Source organism: Podarcis bocagei (assembly GCF_964188305.1).
Source record: "Podarcis bocagei genome assembly, chromosome: 11".
Lineage (NCBI taxonomy): Eukaryota > Metazoa > Chordata > Lepidosauria > Squamata > Lacertidae > Podarcis > Podarcis bocagei.
This window is the reverse complement of record NC_138136.1, coordinates 45,077,613-45,097,473: the sequence shown is the minus strand read 5'-3', so window position 1 is coordinate 45,097,473 and position 19,861 is coordinate 45,077,613. Positions and strand designations below refer to the sequence as shown.

General features: G+C 43.4%; 1 protein-coding gene across 1 annotated transcript in view; it reads right to left on the bottom strand.

Moving 5' to 3' along the window:
• HCN1 (hyperpolarization activated cyclic nucleotide gated potassium channel 1) overlaps positions 1–19,861 on the bottom strand; it is a 183,769-nt gene that overhangs the window by 12,463 nt on the left and 151,445 nt on the right. The window contains exon 6 of the mRNA XM_081212754.1: positions 13,140–13,380. Within this exon, the coding sequence (XP_081068880.1) occupies positions 13,140–13,380 (241 nt within the window). The remainder of the gene's footprint in view (positions 1–13,139; positions 13,381–19,861) is intronic.

The following is a 19,861-nucleotide window of genomic DNA, read 5'->3' as shown; positions in this document are numbered from 1 at the left end:
AGCCGAGCTTTTGCTGATTTTTTTTTCTATTGTGGGAACACACTTCTGTTTGTGTGTGCATTTGTGCTCTCAGTTGCCCACCTGGCACTATGTCTATTTCTCATCCAAGTCCTGTACGCCAGAAGGAAACAGGAGGAAAGAACCAAGGGTAGTTTCTTTTTTAAAAGGTTCCAGAAAACTGTGTGGTCCTGAGCAAGCCTAGAAGGTGCAGCTCAGAGAAGCTCTTGAGGCCTGGAAAGGAGGGTGTCACACAATCCTTAACAGAGCTTTGCAACTGAGCTAAAGCTGAGACACAGCCCTGTTAGACACTCTACAAATGCCAGCTCAGTCCATGCAACTGGCAAATAGGATAGCCACTGACACATCACCAAAAGAGAGGACAAATGAGGACAGAGATTTTTTTAAAAAAAACAACAACAACCCAACATGTACGTATGCTAGATTACATGTATAAATGCAAATTTAGAAATGATGGCTGTAAGTTAAATAGAAATATATCTCACTGCAGTGGGGAAGGCTGTGATCCAGTAATACTTGTGGCTGCTCAGCCTGCTAGTTGTTGACAGGCAACTTCAAGGGCCCAGGTAGCTCAGCTGGTGGAGCATGAGGCTCTTAATCACAAGGTCATGGGTTTGAGCCCCATGGTGGGCAAAAGATTCCTGCATTGCAGGAAGCTGGACTAGATGACCCTTGTGGTCCCTTCCAACCCTACAATCCTATGATTATATATTCACCCTTCTTATGAGTCTTTATATAGAAGATTCCTTCAAACAGAGCTCTCCAAGCAGAGAAGTGTAAAGTAGAGCACATGGCTATCTGACTGGTCTACCACCTGGCTTATAGTTAACATGGACTGGGATGGAGGAGAAAGATTCAGAGTATATGGATGGAATACATTTTGGCTTGCATGTCATCTCAGTTGGGTGGGATAGAGCTTGATGACATTGGTCTTACAAATTGCAGGGACTGCACAGCGGCCTGCCTCAAAAGGTTCAGTGGCTCCTGTTAGATGTTCTGTGAACTATCTTAGGAATGCAATCTCTTGGTGCTCTCTCTCTCTCTCTCTCTCTCTCTCTCTCTCTCTCTCTCCTCCTCCTCTTCATTTTCAATGTGGTTTACTTAGCTGTTGAATTCAAGATTCTCCTTTGCTGAACACCTGACACTAAATGCAACATCTGACACTAAAACCGAAAGACACATAATTTTAGCTAAGCTCCAATTAAAAATTATGTACTAGCATCATTCAATGGCAGATTTATTTATTTTTTAAGTTACTTGGTCTTTATGAACAACTCCTCCCATGAAAACTGCTTTTAAAAAACAAGAAGGTTGATCACTTTCCTAATGGGAAGAGAACCATCTGAAGGCAGCAAGGCAATGCTAAAAAGCACCAGTTTATTTCCTCAGGCCAAACTGCATAATGACAATTACAGGTTTAATTAAAAGGAAAAAAGTCATGATTCGTGCTGCCCCTAAAACAGATGGCATCACATATCTCCAAAGCAAATTCAGTCATAATGCCTTTGGAATGTAGAATTAGCGTTCAGCTAAGCCTGTGTCAAGGCTTTCAGTAAGAGGGTAGGACTTCTAGAGGTAAGGTAAAGGGACCCCGACCATTAGGTCCAGTAGTGGCCGACTCTGGGGTTGCGGCACTCATCTCGCTTTATTGGCCGAGGGAGCCGGCATACAGCTTCCGGGTCATGTGGCCAGCATGACTAAGCCGCTTCTGGCGAACCAGAGCAGCGCACGGAAACGCCGTTTGCCTTCCCGCCGGAGCGGTACCTATTTATCTACTTGCGCTTTGACGTGCTTTCGAACTGCTAGGTTGGCAGGAGCAGGGACCGAGCAACGGGAGCCCACCCCGTTGCGGGGATTCGAACCGCCAACCTTCTGATCGGCAAGTCCTAGGCTCTGTGGTTTAACCCACAGCGCCACCCGCATCCCCGGACTTCTAGAGAGGCATCTACAAATCATGAATGGAAATCTGAGGTGCAGAAACTAATTCAAGTTATGTCCCCATCTTCCTCTATATTAAGTTTGACAAGAGCAATACTGAAACTAATGAGAAAGAGCACCATCCCTTAGACTAGTTCCAAGTAAGAAGGCAGGCCAATGGGGGCTAGCTGAGAACAGACTGGGGTTGGTAGGGCCTTTATGGACCAGCCCCCACTGCTAAGCCAACAGACATCACCCTTACAAAACCCGTAATTCTATTTATTATAAAATTTATATGCTGCCCTTTGTTAAAAGACCACAGTTATGGCACAAGCGCAAATGAAGAACTAAAAGGGTGCATGGAGCTATTAATTTTAAAGCTTTGTATAAGGAGAAACATATTGAACGTCATCAGCCCTGGTCCTAGTGGTCATATCAGCCAAAGATACTCTACGAACGCCATCTCAGTCCATGCAACTGGCAATTACTCCATAATGATATTTAAGGAACACCTGAGCTCTTAAATCTGTTTGTCACAGATCATTGCAAAGTTTACCAATAAATAATGGCACGGACAATTCTTTTTTGTTTTCCCCTCCCTCTTGGGTGTTACAGAGCGGCTGTGGTGTGGTGGCTGGAATAGGACTGAAAAGATCCATGTTCCAATTCCCCCTCAGACATTAAACTCATGGAGTTACCTATCTAACAGGGTTGCTGTAAGATCAAAGTAGGGTAAAGACCACATAGACTGCTCTGATCTCATTAGAATAAAGGTAGGATATAAATGAAACATAGGGAGTTGTTGTATTTTAACCCAGATTGCTGCATTCCAGGGGGTTGAATTAGATGACCCTTGGGTTCCCTTCCAACTCTATGCTTCTATATAGATTGGCCAGACTGCTATACATTTTTCTGCGGGAAGGTATGTATTTATTGTCCTGCCTCCTCCAAGTGAACCCAGGCCTTTTCTGTCATCTGGTGCAGAATTCAAATTATAGGCTGTAATGAATTATATCCTTCCAGCTGAGGAAGGCTGACTTCAGCTTTAATTTCTCAGCAGGGAGCGGGTGTTTCATCATGTACCAGGCATATTATGTTGCTGTCTAAACGGGGAAGCTGTTTATCTAGGCCATATGGTAGTTTTCAGCAGGCAAAGGAAGAAGAGGACTCAGCCAGGTCTAGCTATCAAACAGCCCAGTCTTGCTTCCCATTGGCTGTGGGGTTCATTGGTCAAGTTATAAGTTCTTTATGGTGGGAGGAGGGAATCTAAGAAATTATTAAATTCTACTGATGTTGAAATCATTTATTGATAATTCTTACGACCCTCCATTTCATTATGGATTAAAGACTCCTCGGGAAATCCAAGCAAACGGATCTCCGCTCACACTAAGTAAATGGCTGGAGGATTCAGTCAATCACTTTTCTAATACGCACATCCTTCTCCCTTACAGAGAAATGCAGCTTTGGACTCCAGCATCTGTCACCAGTTCTCAGCTCTGCTTGCTCATAAATCTTAAGATTTGTACCCACCAACATCAGAAAGGGAGATCAAGAGCCCAGATGGAGCAGACCAATGCTCTGTCTAGTCCAGAATTCTGTTTCCCACAATAAAATACCGTATTTTCTGGCGTATAAGACGACTGGGCATATAAGATGACCCCCAACTTTTCCAGTTAAAATATAGAGTTTGGGGTATACTCGCCGTATAAGACTACCCCTCTTCCAATGCACACCAAATAAAAAACAACAACAACAGTTGCCAGTCCGGCTCGGAAATCTGCTCCACTTCCCAGTGGCCGGGGGTGAACTTAATGCTGTTGTTGGTTCCCTGCCTTTGTTGTGAGCCTTTCCTTTTCTTTTACTGTGGGGGCTGCTTGGGCTGAGGCAGCGGCCACGTGTCTAGTTGCTGGGGCAACGCAAGGCTGCCATTTTGGACCACGTGGTCTACTACCGGGAGCAGTTAGGGTCATTCTGTTGCTTGTGATTGAGGGAGGGGCTTCTGGGGCCAATTTTCAAGCGTATTTCTGCTTCATCTAGAGAGCTTGGTGCCCTCTGATTTAATTTGCTGTCGTTTTGTCCTTTGGTGGGGAGTTGCTGCAGGAGCTGCTGCTGTAGCCGGCGTATAAGACGACCCCCAACTTTTGAGAAGATTTTCCTGGGTAAAAAGTAGTCTTATACACCAGAAAATACAGTGTGTGTGTGTGTGTGTGTGTGTGTCTATATCTATATCTATATCTATATCTATCTATCTATCTATCTATCTATCTATCTATCTATCTAAAACAGTTCTGCCGAATCAGGTCAAAAGCCCATCTAGCCCAGCTTCCTGTTATCACAGTGGCCAAGCAGATGTCCATGAGAACCCCGCAAGCAGGACTTAAGTGCAACAGCTTTATATTGTTTGTATTGCCCCTGGTATCACATAAGGTGTCCTTGTTTTATCCTCATGGAGGTGAGCCACCAGGGCCAACCCTACCATTAGGCAGAGTGAGCTGGCCACCTCAGGCAGCAGATTTGGGGAGTCATGAAAGGGCAGCAAAGACATCCAATGTGTTTCATATAACCGAGCAGTGGTTTAAAATGGTCAACATTTCAAACAAAATGAAATACACAGCCAAAATATAATGTGCTTAAAGTTAACATGGTGGGTCACAGCTTTCGTCATATCCATTTTTGCAGTATGGCAAAGTGTAAAAATACATAACTGTGCAAAGGAAGCACAGAATGGCAGATTGCATTACAAAGAACAAGGCAATGCTGAATTTGTTTTCACTAATCTTATGCGTTATGATGTGGTGACTTTAGAGTACACAGAGTCTAATTAAAAGGGATTTTCTCGTACATAATGCAATGTAACACTGCTTCCCAGTTCATAATTTTACAGTACTGATCTAGAAAACAGAGATAGCTGCTCCTCTAAACCAGGGAGGAACTTCATAAGCAGATAGGTCAAAGTCTTTAGCAACCTAAACAGACTGAAAGGCAATATCCTGTTCTGATATGGCTACATTACTGTCAGAAATCATGCAAACACAATAAAAACATTAAAGATAATACAAAAAGAGGAGTGCTGGTGCCCTGATATACTGCAAGCAACAGCAAAATGCTTAAACTTGGCTCTTTTGCCTAGTCAGCAACCCACACCCAGGCAATACAGTTATGGAAGCAAAACTGTAATAATTCATAAACCATTCCTTTGAAGGGAGAGGGAATTATGTTGCCTGTAGGTTGGCTTAAACAGTTTGGAGCTTGCAGTGTCCAGTCTTATTTTAGAAATACATTAAAAATCCAAAATTCAACTATTATCCATTTGCTATTCAAGTTTTGTCCCCGTCCTCCTCCGTGCTAAATCCTGAGGCAACACTGAGATGGAGAAGGAAGAAGCTGGCAGTCAGTGCCATCCCATTGACTGGTTCTAAGGAGGAAGGTAGACAGGTGATGGCAGGTTGAGGCTGGTGGGACAGTGCCCATTCATGCAGATGCACCAGCCTCCATTGCCTTTCTGTATGGAAAATGTTCCAAAATTACAGTATACAATTCCAGCAATCTACACAAACAGTTGGATTTTACACTAGTTTAGCTTTGTCAATGTCAATTCATCCCCTCTTCTTCCCAAATTCCTAAATCCTGCAAAATAGATTTACTACTTTTTTTCTTTTTCAGACCTGCGTAGGACTGACCGCTGCTTGTATAGGATTGCACTGTTGGTCAAGTTGAAATCTGATGTGATAGGTGCACACAGCTTGTGTGAGCATTCTTGCCCCGGATGTGTACGTACAAAAATGTACTTGAAACTATAGCATTTTGGCTCTTTTTTAAAAACACCACCACCAAACCAACTCACTGCTCTGGTGTTAATTTAAGTACACCCCCTCACGTGTAACTGTCATTAGAAATTGAACAAGCAGCAGGAGCTAAACTTTATTAATTACAGATGTAGGTTTAATGACCCAAAGTATCCATTTGCCCACCCATAGAAAGTAGAAGGTTAGGAACTGACCAGGAACAAGTTCTTCTGAAATACTTGCGTTATCCAGAGCAGTGTGTGTGCACTGGGGTGAGGGGATGCAGCAGAAACTGAAAGCTCATACTGAATGAACTCTAAAACAGCACACCATTTAAATTAGCTGGAAAGAAAGGGAAGCAATTTACATGCATCATTGTTTAAAATTAATCACACAGCCTTCTCAGTAAGCCATCCATGCATCAAGATGTGATGTAAAGGGAAATATTTAATGGAAAGTCATTATGATGTCTATTAAGATGGAAGGTATCGCTGGTGCAAAGGATCCTTCAAACATTGCATTTCTGCTCTTTTACTTCTTAACTCCATTGTTTATCCAAACATAATTCTTATCTACTTAATGTGTCTACCTCAACTGCACTGTAAAAACAAAACAAAACAAAACAAAAACAAAACGTTCCTCAAACTTTTGTGTAAGGATCCTTTAAAATATCACAGAGGATAACATCCTAAAGACAATTAACAATAGTTGGGTCGCAAATAAGGTAATCACATAATGAATAGTGGTCTGTGTTCAGGAAGACTTCTGAGATTACAGGTGTTGCACAGTTTCGTTTTTCTTGTTGTGTAAATAAGAATGTTTTCGGCTTAGAATACTTGGCTTAAATATGAGGTGAGAATTGAGGCTCTAAAAGTTCTGCTCTGACTCAGATTTTAATAGAAATTGAGAACTCCTGCCCCTCTGCTATCAGAGATGGATTTAGGGGAGGGCACAGAGCCTTGGAGATGTTGCGATTGTTATTTAGAATGGAGCACAAGAGGTGAGGGTGCACTGAATTTTGGCACTGCACGGGGTGCTGCGGAAATTTTAGACCCCAAAGTCAGCCACCACTGCTATCAACACACACACCTCCAAACTCCCTCTCCCACCCATGTGTCTTTCTTGCTACTTAGATGGTGATTCTGTCTCCTGCTCTCTGCCTCTAACACGGGGATAGAGAACTTTTTCAGCCTGAGATTGTTGCATTTCCTCGCAGGGAACTTTCTGGAGGCTGCGTGCAAGTGGAGAGTGAGGCCAGAGGCCAAGGCAGGCAGAGCAATGAGTGTGACTCTTAGCTTTGTACAGCAGGCTGCATTCTAGCCATGCAAAGGCCAGAGGTTTCCACATACCTTCATCTCTCAAACCGAGAAAGGTATTATCACAGTTCATGGCGGGAGGGAATCCTTGAAGGTACAGGTCAGGCCTGGAGTGCCATGTGGGAATGTACCAAGGGCTGGTGAGAGAAATGGAAGACCACATTCGACCTCTGAGCAGAGGTTCGCCACCCCTGCTCTAGTGTACTGCATGCAGTGAAGACTGTGAGAAGTTCCAGGTACAATGGAAAATATCATTTTGACAGCACTGTTCACATCTGTTTGGAGGGAGGGAGGCATTTTACAGGGGAAGCAAGATTCCCAGTGACCTCAATGGCATCAAGGGCTTAATGTGTTCTGATTCGGTTTTCTATTTTCCTGCACCAACCAGGCTTGTTTCTTTAAAAAAAAAGTAAAAATCCAAAGTGAAGGATTTGATGCAGTTCTGAATCATGGGATTCAAGAAAGACATTAATGCCATGCCTAACTGCCAGCCAAGTCTGAAATTTCACCCAGTAGTTTTGCCAACAGATTGCTTCCTGCAACAGGATGTAACTTAGTAAACACTGTGATAGATTAGCACCCATTTTAAGCTAACCAGAAATTAGCTGTTGTTGTCGGGAAACTCAATACATACCACCCTGTCTAGTGTAACCAGCTGCAATTAGGTAGTCTTTGTACAGACATACATTGAACTTTGAAAAGATTGGATGATCATCAATTAGCAAGTCTGGATAGGAGAAGGGTTACCGTCAACTAGCAAGTCACATATAGGAAAGGCTTGACCAACTGCATGATCCCTTAAGAATAATGATGAAAGTGTGCAGCACAAGAGGTTTGTTCCTTTTATAGCATGGTCCAAGATTAGAGAAGAGGAGATGTCTATTGGGACTTGAGTCATTGTGGCTGGGGGCAGGCTACATTCATGGATTAAAAGACATAGCTCATTCAGAGCCAGTGTGGTGTAGTGGTTAAGAGCAGTAGTCACGTAATCTGGGTAACCGGGTTCGTGTCTCCGCTCCTCCACATGCAGCTGCTGGGTGACCTTGGGCCAGTCACACTTCTTTGAAGTCTCTCAGCCCCACTCACCTCAGAGAGTGTTTGTTGTGGGGGAGGAAGGGAAAGGAGATTGTTAGCTGCTTTGAGACTCCTGAAGGGGAGTGAAAGGCGGGATATCAAATCCAAACTCTTCTTCTTCTTCTTCTTCCTTTATCACTTAGCTATGTATTTCTGTATGGATAAGCAAACACTGTGGACTTTTACAATACACTGGGCCTTGATCCTGCAATGGAATCTTGTACACAGAAACCAGACATCTTAGCTAGATTGGAAAGGTGCATGCAGATAGCATGCAGATGTATTCAGATTAAAAAACCTGCAATCCTAAACATCCAACAAGCGTTTTATGTAAGATGGAAATACTGGTGGTAAAAAGGAAGGCCCATCTCGGTGGGGATGCTCAAAATATTGTACTTCTCCTGAAGGAACAGGTGTGTTCTCTGGTAAGGCTCTTTGGCCCAGTTTTTCCCTCAAGTAGATAAGGATGATCTTGTCATTTTGAGATTAGCTTATCCAACACACATTACATGGCGCTGCTCTTGAACGTGCCTAGAGGTTTTACTTGGTACTGAATGCAACAGCCCCATATTCTGACTTCATGGCACCAGTACTTTAACAATTGCACTGGCTTTCCACCTGCTTACAAGCTCAGTCCCAGGTGCTAGTTATCATGCCAATAATGGAGAAGGGCTGTAGCGCAGCAGCAGAAAACCTGCTCTGTATGTGGAAGCTCCCTGGTGAAATCCCCAGCATCTCCAACTACAGCTGGAAATGGCCCCTGCCAGAAACTCTGGAGAGCTGCTGCCAGTCCGTGTGGGCAATATTAAGCTAGATCAGCAAATGACCCTTTTGCTCATTTTGGTTGGGTTTTTTTTTGGTTTTTTCCCCCTCCCCCCCCTTTCTTTCCCTTTTCTCTCCCCTTCTTTCTTTCTTTCTTTCTTTCTTTTTTTGGTGTGTGTGTGTGAGAGAGAGTGGGTTTCTCTTTTTCTTGCCTTTTCTTCTTTCTGACTTTCTTCTTTTTCCAACTAAGTATCTGATTATCTTAGTCTATTATATTAAAAAAAAAGATATTTTGTAATGGGTTCGTATTTTTGTATAGCTACGAATAAGTATCAATGAAGAAGTTATAAAACAAAAACAAAAACAAACAAGTAAGCAAATAATCTGGCTTGGAATGAGGAGGTTTCCTATGTCCCTTCCTATGTTCAAAGCCCCAAACAGTTTGGGTCCAGGATATGGGAAAGACTGACCTACACTGCACGCAGCCTGTAGTCATGTATGCAGACTGTATAACATATAAAACCTGCTTTGCTGGGTTTTCTGTTATAAGAGTCACTTTCTTCATCTGCTTCCCCCTACCTGGGGAGAAGCTAGAGAGGGAGGGAGGAAGTGGGGTGATTTTTAACAGAAAAATAGTTATGGGGAAAGGATTAGCAACAACCCTCCCCAAGGCTGCTTTGGGGTTTTTTTAAATAAAAAAATAGTCAGGTGAAGGATACATGAGACTGCATGTCACATCTAGTGTGGGCTGAAGAAGCAATGAGGGGATTCAGCAGCAAATGATACACAGCGGGGAACAAAATGAAACAATTGCAGTATTTATCCGAAAGCACTCTATACTTGGGGGGGGGGACGGGACCAGGGCCTGTTGCTGACCTGCTGGCAAGACTGCTGTTCCGCTGAATTCCAAATCAACATTGCTATAGTTACGTGTCTTTCAGTTATTAAATGTAGAGGGATAGGCTCGTATTCATGTGTTGGGCATTTCAACTAGCAGGAAGTAAATGGAAAATGGCTCTTTATCGCAAAAACAAAACACAACCCATTAAAAAAAGGCAAAGCAAACAAATATATTGCAGCATATATTGCAGTCCGTGCACTAGAATGCACTTCCATCAGATACAACGCTGTCAAAGGAAGACACACACACCCCGCCTGCCCCCCGGCCCAAATATACATATATATTTCACTACTTTAGGTATAACTAACTGAAGTATATGTAACTGAAATAATGGCACATCCTCCCTTTGTTTATTCCGGCCTCTATGGCCCTCTCCTTTCCCTCAGGTTTCCTTTGTGTCTATTTTTAGATTGTAATCCCCTCAGGGTAGCGACCTGTCAAAGCTATTCTTTGCAAAGTGCCATCTTCATAGATGGCGCTGTACAAATAAACACATACACAAATTGAGAGAGAGAGAAGGAGGCACAGTGAAATTTGTAAATGGGCTAAAAAAACAAGGCAGAGTCCAAATGCATACAAGGTAACAACAGACTGATCCATTCCTAAACAGTCACTATGGTGACTAAGATAAGCTGTGCTTATTGTACTACCTGCACTATGCTAATTTGACATCTCTAGTGGTGAAGACACTCAGAATCCCAAGTGGGAGAAGCTGGTCTATTAGAGCAAATGGGGCGCTGTCCCACTAAACTCAGCTGGACTCACCTATCTACCTTCTTCCTTTCAACCAGCTCAGAGGGTGGCTGTCAGGGACTGGCTGCATGAGGAATGGTAGTGGGCATTGCCGGCCCAAGAGCCCCCCAGGGATGAAACAGAAGAAGACGACCTAGACCCAGGACAGTGATGGTAGGACACAGGGGACCAGTTCGCAGAAGGGACAAGCTGGGAGATGCTAGATGCAGGAGGGCTGAGTGATCAGGGAGGGAGAAGAAGAAGAAGAAGAAGAAGAAGAAGAAGAAGAAGAAGAAGAAGAAGAAGAAGAAGAAGAAGAAGAAGAAGAAGAAGAATAATTAGGATTTGATATCACACTTTATCACTCCCCTTCAGAAGTCTCAAAGCGGCTAACAATCTCCTTTCCCTTCCTCCCCCACAACAAACACTCTGTGAGGTGAGTGGGGCTGAGAGACTTCAGAGAAGTGTGACTGGCCCAAGGTCACCCAGCAGCTGCATGTGGAGGAGCAGAGACGCAAACCCGGTTCCCCAGATTGCAAGTCTATCACTCTTAACCACTACACCACACAGACTAGAAGGAGGGGGCATCTCAGAAGAAGGAGGCCCTTTCAGGGCAGGGTTCGAGGCAGAGAGTCTCAGTGTGAGTGCCGACTCAGACAGGGAGGGGTCAGAGGTTGCCCCTGCTGCTCAGGAGCTGGACAGTCCCAGTCCTGCTGGCTCTCCTCCCCCTCTGACACCCTCCGCTCGAGGAGAGTCCAGGACATTGCTGAGCAACGGGCCAAGCAGGACAGGCGCAGAGAAGAAGTCCACCCCCTCGCCGCAGTCTACGGCTGCTTGGGAGGGATCAGGAGTGAGAGGCTAGAGGGGGAAGGCAGAGTCAGTGGTCAGTTCCAGCAACGTCTTCAAGCTAGGTGAGATGAGCCACAGGGACTCTGCTGTGTTGTTTACTTTCTGTGAATAAAAGCTAATTGCATTCCATGTCTCAAGTTCTTTCCTGCTCTATGAATGATTTGTATTCGCCTGACAGCTCCTTGACTGCCTATCAGTTTCTTCCTCCCACAGCCTCAGTGTTGCCCTTGTAGAATTCAGCAGGGAAGACGATGGGGTCAAAACTAGAATGGGCACCATGTAGGAGATTATGCTCTAAGGAAGGCTAATATTGTGTGAGTTAAAAATGAAACATACAGTGGTACCTCTAGTTATCAACTTAATTTGTTCTGTTCTTAACTAGAGGCGTGCTTTTGCTAATGGGGCCTCTTGCTGCTGCTGCGCCGCCGGCACACAATTTCCGTTCTCATCCTGGGGCAAAGTTCTCAACCAGAGGTACTACTTCGGATTAGCGGAGTTTGTAACCTCAAGAATCTGTAACCTGAGGCATTTGTAACTCGAGGTACCACTGTACACTTATCAGATTCATTATCAAAATTGGGCGGTTTGGTGCGTGCGTGTGCTAGATAAGTTATATTGCTCCATTCTCTTAGTTAGAAGCTATTGAAACTCATAAACACAAATGGATAGGAGACTTGACAGGAAATGGCAAGCCTATCTCTGAGGTTTAATAAAAATGAAAGCATTCAAAGATTAAAGCTATTTCCATGCAAAATAATATTATGCTAATTGAATCTTTGCACACCTAGTCTCTCCTAAGGCACGGAAAACATTTACTTGTCATTAAGCCTAAGTATAATCAAACTGAAAGAGAAGTTGTTGCAAGATTGCTCTCTCTCCCCGTCTCAAGAAGTTATTACCATGCTGATGTAGGAGACTGCCAAAAGTACTATCTAAAGAACAGCAATACCTGTAAGACATCTTTCCCTACTGCTCTAGGGAGCTTCCAGATCCACTGTCCTTGCTGCCACGCACCAGCATATGCAACATTAAGTATGGTCACTGCATACAAACAATCATGAAGAAGCCAATTGGTTGTACTGAACATCACATGGGCAGTATTATACTTGTGCAATGGAGCTTCCCTTTCTTCTCTTCCCTCTTAAGCCCCTTCAGCTCCCAAATATGCTCCAGAGAGTCCCCCCAACATTATAGAGCAGATCAGAGGACATGGAGAGCTTCCTGGGGAATGAGAAGAAGTGCCATTGTGCATGTTCCAGTGGTACATAAAATACAGTTGGAAATAACCCAGTGCAGGTCCTGCCATGTTTCTTTTTGTGCCAAATAGACATCCATGTGTTCTGTGACTGCATATAAAGAGCATCATAGTGAGTTCACACATGCATTTGTCAGTGACGGCAGCATCAAGCAATGACTTTTGAAGACCACAACCAGTCATTTCGTATCAACCACTGTCCCCCCAAAACACAATGTTTTTATACAGCATTAACTTAAACATTTTTCTGTGAACCATTAACCAATGAGCAATCAAAATGCTGCGGAAGTGTGAGTGAACTAGCAAATCAGGACACAGGCCATCCTTCTTGGCAATTTAGCAATGAGTGCAGTAGAAAGCTTTCAGATGAGTTACTGTATCCTGTTGCCACAATCCTCAAGGAAGGAAGAGAAAATATACCCAACAGATGTGCTATGTTGTCTTCATAACCTTCCTGAATCCAAAGGGTTTAATCTGCATTCACTCCCTCTATATATAAACCTCAAGGCATGCATTTCCTTTGTACTCACCTCCAAAGTAAGAGCCATCTGTCAACTTCATCTCTTTACTGGATTTAGTGATAACACCGGCAACCCCATGTTGAATGAAATACATCTTTTTCCCCACAGCCCCTTCTCGGATGATGTAATCTCCAGGCTGGAACACCTCAAACCGCAGCTTGCTAAGCATAGCCGTTACAAAATTTGGGTCAGCATTTGCAAAGAGAGGCATTGTGGCGACAAGCTTCCGGCAGTTAAAGTTGACAATCTCCTAAAAATGGGAGGAAAAATAATTGGGGTCATCACAAAGGCATGTTCAGATGGAAGGAAATTAAATGGAAAAGTGAGAAAGACACAGAATCATGTGGCAAGATCGAGAGGCAATCTAGTTCAGACATCTAGCACCACAAAACTATATACACACAGCTACTTGACTGGCAAGGAAGAAGTTGAAGTTAAAAACACAATGATTCATTAGGAGTGTCTTCTGTGTACACCCAACAGAAACGAGTGGCAGCTGTGTTAGGAGCAAATATGAGCTTTTGTGCATGCCTTGTTGATTCAGATTTGCCCAGAAGTACTTCCTGGACTGTGTATGTGCAGGCGCACTTATTTCAATGCAGCAACTTTACCAATGAAAATCTTTTCAAAAAAATAATTGCCGATCCAAACAAGCAAGTTGTCCAGAAAAAAGGCAGGAGGACCAACAGGATTTTGTCACCTCTGCAAACTCTCTCTCTCTTTTAAAAAATTGCATCAAACAAGCAGCAAATATTACCTTAGCAATTACCACTGTGTGGATAGAAGATAGAAGCAGTCTGGGGAGTGATTAAATTATGATGATGGCTGCATCCCACAAGCTGGTTAAGTGGGAGCAGTGGGACTTCAGTCATTTTAGTCCTTTTGCCTACAGAACAGAGCTAAAAAGGCATAGTGGTATGAAAGGGAAAAGCAGAACAGGAATCAAGTCATTCTAAGCCCAAAATGCATGGAGTTGAGGACATGGAGTTGCCAACAAGGGACGAGGCATGCCACTCATCCTGAGGACATCTAATATGGAAAATGAAGACAAAACAAATTGTTCCAAATAATGCTTCTTTCACAACCCTGCCGCTTGGATAAGGAAGGTCAAGGATAATGTGTTCGTCGTGATTCTGCAAACCACAGGATGTGGCACTGGATGCCAGTTTCCTGAGACTCCCAGATTTCATTTTTAAAATAAAAGGACATGCTATAAAGGGTACATGGAATTTCTGGTGACAGCACAGAAACCAGAGGAACTGCTGAATGTGTGGATTTCTAATAGTTTCAGGTTGGGAATCTTCATTCCTTCATTCCATTTTGGGGCACTTCCAGACTGCCAGTTTCTTGGTGGGAGTGATTCAAGCACATACCCAGAAATCAAAGTTTGTGGAATTGGAGTGGATTAATGCAGTCTGCTGCCCCAGGACAACAAATCCACATTAAAATAAAAAAAGGAAAAAGGAAACAGACTTTTTTTACAGGTAGGAAAGTGATAGAGAAATACACCCCAAAATATGGAATCCATGAATTATTAAAAATCCCCATGCAAACTATTGCATACTGCTAACAAATCAGATTGAATTGATGGCTACTAGCCATGATGACTATGTCCTGCCTCCACAGTGAGAGGCAGCAATGCTACTGAATGCCATTTGCTGGAAACCACAGGAGGGGAGAGTTTTATTGTGCTCAAATCCTGCTTGCAGGTTTCCCATAGCATCTAGCTGGCCACTGTGAGAAGAGAACGCTGGGCGAGAGGGGCCTTTGACCTGATCCAACAGTTTCTTCTTGTGTTCTTCTGTCCTCAGAACTCTCCCAAGACCACAGCCCTCACCAGCCCTGCTCCTGTCCTTCTGGAGATTTTGCCTGTGTCCTTCAGCCTTATGAATGTCTCTTCTTTGCTTTGGTGGTGGGTGGAGAGGTGTGTATACGTGGATGGTAGAAGCCTCTGCCTTCTGTATGAATGGAATGCAGCCTACCGTACAAAGGTAAGAGTCATACAATCATATAATTGTAGAGTTGGAAGGGACCCTGGCGAGCATCTAATCCAACCCCCTGCAATGCGGGACTATGCAACTGTCCCATACAGGGGTCAAACCTGCAACATTGGCATTTTCAGCACCACACTCTAACCCAGGTTCTCTCAAACTCGGCCCTCCAGATGTTTTGAGACTACAATTCCCATCATCCCTGACCACTGGTCTTGCTAGCTAGGGATCATGGGAGTTGTAGGCCAAAAACATCTGGAGGGCTGAGTTTGAGGAAGCCTGCAGTCTAACCAATTCAGATCCATGGATCTGCCTATTTTGGCCTTTGTTTCCCCACCACCACCACTGGTTTGTGGCCCTGGAAGTTTGCCTAAGAGGCAATGTGGCCTGGCTCCATCTCCTTAAGTAACTCATGTGGCCAGGGAATCTTAAAAAGAACATTCAAATGACTCAAAGCCAAGGCTGGCTAATTTACGGGCCTATTACAGCCTGACATGTCTTTTGTGGTGAAGAGCATTTCAATTACGTTTATCTCACCTAACTTATAAATTAATTATGAGCCGAAGATCATTTCTGCAAGAAATAAGACTCCTCTGCCTTTTCCAAGAAGCGGTTTGAATTATTCTGAAACACGCCTGCATGTTAATCACCACTTCTGCGATTCTACCAAAGTTGATTTTTATAGTGCCTGAGCAGTCTTTGAGAGCCGGACACGAGGTCTAATCTCTTCAAGCCAGTGACTCAGATGCTGCATATCAGCCAGGATGACAAAGTGCCACCATCTGGCTGTGGAAGGGGGACATCAGGTCTCCTGGTGTCGGCCAAGGTGGAATGATGGCAAACCGTGCGAACTTACTGCCCAAGGGGGGCAATGCAAAAAATGTTGTAAGTGTCAAGGCACAGTGCACTTAATACTTTGGAGCTAGACAGATAAACACTGCATTCAAATAGAGTTTAACAAAATGATCGAAACACTGCATTCAAATAGAGTAACAAAATGCCACCCTGAGCTCCTTTGTGCACAGTGGAAGTCCATTCTGGTATTATTTCCTCCACTAATCAAATTGTTAAAATGTGTGCACTAGAGCAATATCAACACACAGGGGGTCTTGACCTGGAAATCTGGAAATTCTGAAAATCTGAAATTCTGATAATCTGAAAATCTGGCAGGACTGTCCAGTTCTGGCCAAAGGAAGGAATGGCAAGGAGGCCAGCAAGAAAGCAGGCCAGAATAAGTCAGATGACACACGCTGACTCCTCTAAAACTTTTGGGTCACCCTTCCTCATGTGCATAGTGTCACCCTGACTTTGGAAACCCTTCCCTTATAGTAGATGTGGGGAACATCAGGCCCAGGGGGCAAAGGTGGCCCTCCAAGCTTCTCTCTCTGGTCCTCAGTGTTCTCCTGATGCCCTACTTTCTCTCTTGCCTCTCCCTTCTCCCAAGCCACATCCGTCGCTAGCCCTGATTCACACACCCCCTTTTTGTCTGGTTGGGATGTGTCTGTGAACACTTCCAACTCTGTGATGCTGATAGTGCCTCTTTCTTGCCTTGAAGGAGGATGGGGAGGGGGAAGGGTCCAGGTAGAAACTAACCAGCTGTGTAAAGTTGAACTGTGTAAAAAAAGTTATTAGGAATTATGTTGCTGCTGCAGATGAGAAGCCCAGGTTGTGCTTCCTGGTTATTTTTAATGATGCTGCTTGTTAGTTTGCTTTTATAAAGCTGTGCTGAATCCGGTTTCATATTGTTATCTTTGTTGCTGTTGCTCTTTTATTGCCGCACAATCTGCCCTGGGATCGTGTAATGAGGGACAACCTAGAAATCGTCTTGTCCATCAATGAATAAAATATATGAGCAACTGGGAGAGTTGCTCTTGCTGGGTACAGCTAGCATATGATACATAAATAAGTGAAATCACCATTAAGAAAGAACTTCTGGGCATGATGGGAGTACCACAGGGCACCGGAGAAGACAATGGTGGGGGCTTGTGCATTTTTCAGTTCTCTACTTTCGAAATGGATAATATATTCTACTGCTTGAAAGCTAAACGTATGTTCTGCCAAAACAATACCAAGACAAAGGAAACTTGGGGACAGCTTGACCTTAGCCACACCCAAAATGGGCTAGCAAAACCGAATCTTAACTAAATCCACCCCCTGCCCCACTCTGTGTTCTTAGGAATACTCACATAAGATGAGAGGTTTTTATAACAAATCTCTTTTTACAGTGCACGAAAGGTTGAAAGCAGGGAGGTTATATCCCAAATACCAATTATGTTCTCTGAAAATGAAGTGTCCCAATGTTCTATATTCTACAAGGAGACGTGATCTGTATCTATTTTCAGCCAACGTCTTCTCACACTACAATCTAAAAATAGGCCGGCTCTGAACTTTAAATAATGGCTCAGAAAGGGTATTAACCTCTTTCTCACAAGTTGGGTTTGCTGTGCTGCTATAGCTCTGTCACAACTTGCATTGTAGAACTGCAGCTGTCTCCTACCTTGAAAAAGCAACCGGGCTATAATTTTCTGGGGCTGATCTGATCTGATCCGCAGAGCTACAATGGAGCATGCAATGGCATGCAATGGGAGATGCTGAAGTATCCAGTGTAAGGTGTCCAGAATAGGTCTGCCCTACAATGCTATGTATTAAGGCTTTGTCATGGTGATGCAGAAATAATACCATCCAACTTCTAGCGTGTCACTTCTTAAGGATGGGGAGAAATTTGATTCAGTTCACATTTGATTTGCACTTTCCAAAACAAAGCGGGAATGAAATACAGCCATCTTTTGAAATCCATTCTTATCTGAATTCTGCCGTGTAATTCTCCAGCCAAGTAATTACATAAATGCGTACATTGGGGTAAAGCGCTCATAAACATGCATATATTATTGAAAATTAAATACATAAATGCATTATTTTGGGGGGAACTGCTCTGCAAAAAAAAAAAGTGCCGTTTTGGCAAAATGGCATGCATGCATTTACAAGATAAAGCTACACTACACTAAAATTCTGATGAATTCTCATGAGGACTTTAAAAAAAATCACAGCTGACTTGGAAATGTGGAGAACTGAAGGATAGAAAATTGAGAAACCCAAATTGACCAATTTAAACTTCCATAGTCAACTGTTGATAAGGCAGACTGGATTTTGATCAAAGTGTTGCTTTCCTATTACTTGGACATGCAGAGAATTCAAGTACTGCTTAGAAAACAGAACTCTGCTGGATCTCAGACCCAAGGTGCATCCAGTCCTCAACCCATTTCCCTTGAAGATGGTTTGGAGGCTGCAGCTGGTGCAGAATGACTCTGCTCAGTTATTGAGTGAGTTATTTCACATGATCTGGGTGCCTATTTGCTATGGAGTCTACTTTAATATACTTGTTTTGTCTTTGTTGTTGTTGTTTAGTCGTTTAGTTGTGTAGTTGTGTCCGACTCTTCGTGACCCCATGGACCAGAGCAGGCCAGGCACTCCTGTCTTCCACTGCCTCCCGCAGTTTGGTCAAACTCATGTTAGTAGCTTCAAGAACACTGTCCAACCATCTCATCCTCTGTCGTCCCCTTCTCCTTGTGCCCTCCATCTTTCCCAACATCAGGGTCTTTTCCAGGGAGTCTTCTCTTCTTATGAGGTGGCCAAAGTATTGGAGTCTCAGGATCTGTCCTTCCAGTGAGCACTCAGGGGTGATTTCCTTAAGAATGGATAGGTTTGATCTTCTTGCAGTCCATGGGACTCTCATGGGTCTGCATGTCTTATACAGCCCTAAATGGTTTGGGATCCAAGGACCCAACTGAGTGCCTCTTCTAAAATGTGTCAGTCTGGCAGAAAGGATCTGTGGAGGAGGCCCTCCTTATAATCGCACACCTGAGAAGTGTGCAGGGGGTGGGGACCCATTGTAGCACCTTCTCAGACGTAGTGGAACTCCCTGATTCTGAAGGTCCATTAGGCTTCTTCCTGATGTCGGGTCTATAGGCTGCTTAAATGACACCTTTTCACTCAAGCCTTTGAGTGCTTGTGGGAACAGCCTGATTTAGTCAACAGTCTGTAAGGAGTATTTTCTTCCTGCTGTTGGTTTCCGTTTTCTGTATTTCGAATGTTATTTTATATATTTTTGTAACCCACTCTGAGATTTTGTTATGGAGAGCCATATAGAAATGATGAAATAAATAAATTTTTCGTTGCTATAAATTGGCTTAAATCCAATTTATAGCAACGAAAAATTTATTTATTTCCTCATTTCTATATGGCTCTCCATAACAAAATCTTTAAATGATGATGATCATTTATTAAATTTCTATATTGCCCCTCATCTGAGGATCACTGGGCGGTTTACAATATAAGAACACAAAAATACACAACATTTTAACAAACTAAAACAATATCCACCCCAATTTAAAAGGCCATAGATTGTTTGATAAGCCTAGGAGAAGAGGAATGTTTTTGCCTGGCAATGTATTATGGACCAGGTTAAGTTTCATTTGGAAAGGGAGATTTAGGATCTGAAGACCTTTTGTAAGCAATATGTGTAGCTGAAATGGTTTGGTGCTATAATGGCCAGATGTGACGGGGTGTGGGGGTGTGGAAGAGATTTGTTGCCTTCAAGACGGTTGAAGTGTCACTCAGAGAGACATTTATATTTATTTTAAATGTGTAAAATAGTTACAAGGAAGACTCAAACAATCTGGGCAAACAATTATTTAAAACCCCCAAAACAGGTTACATCTTTCCCCACGTTTCTGATTAGAG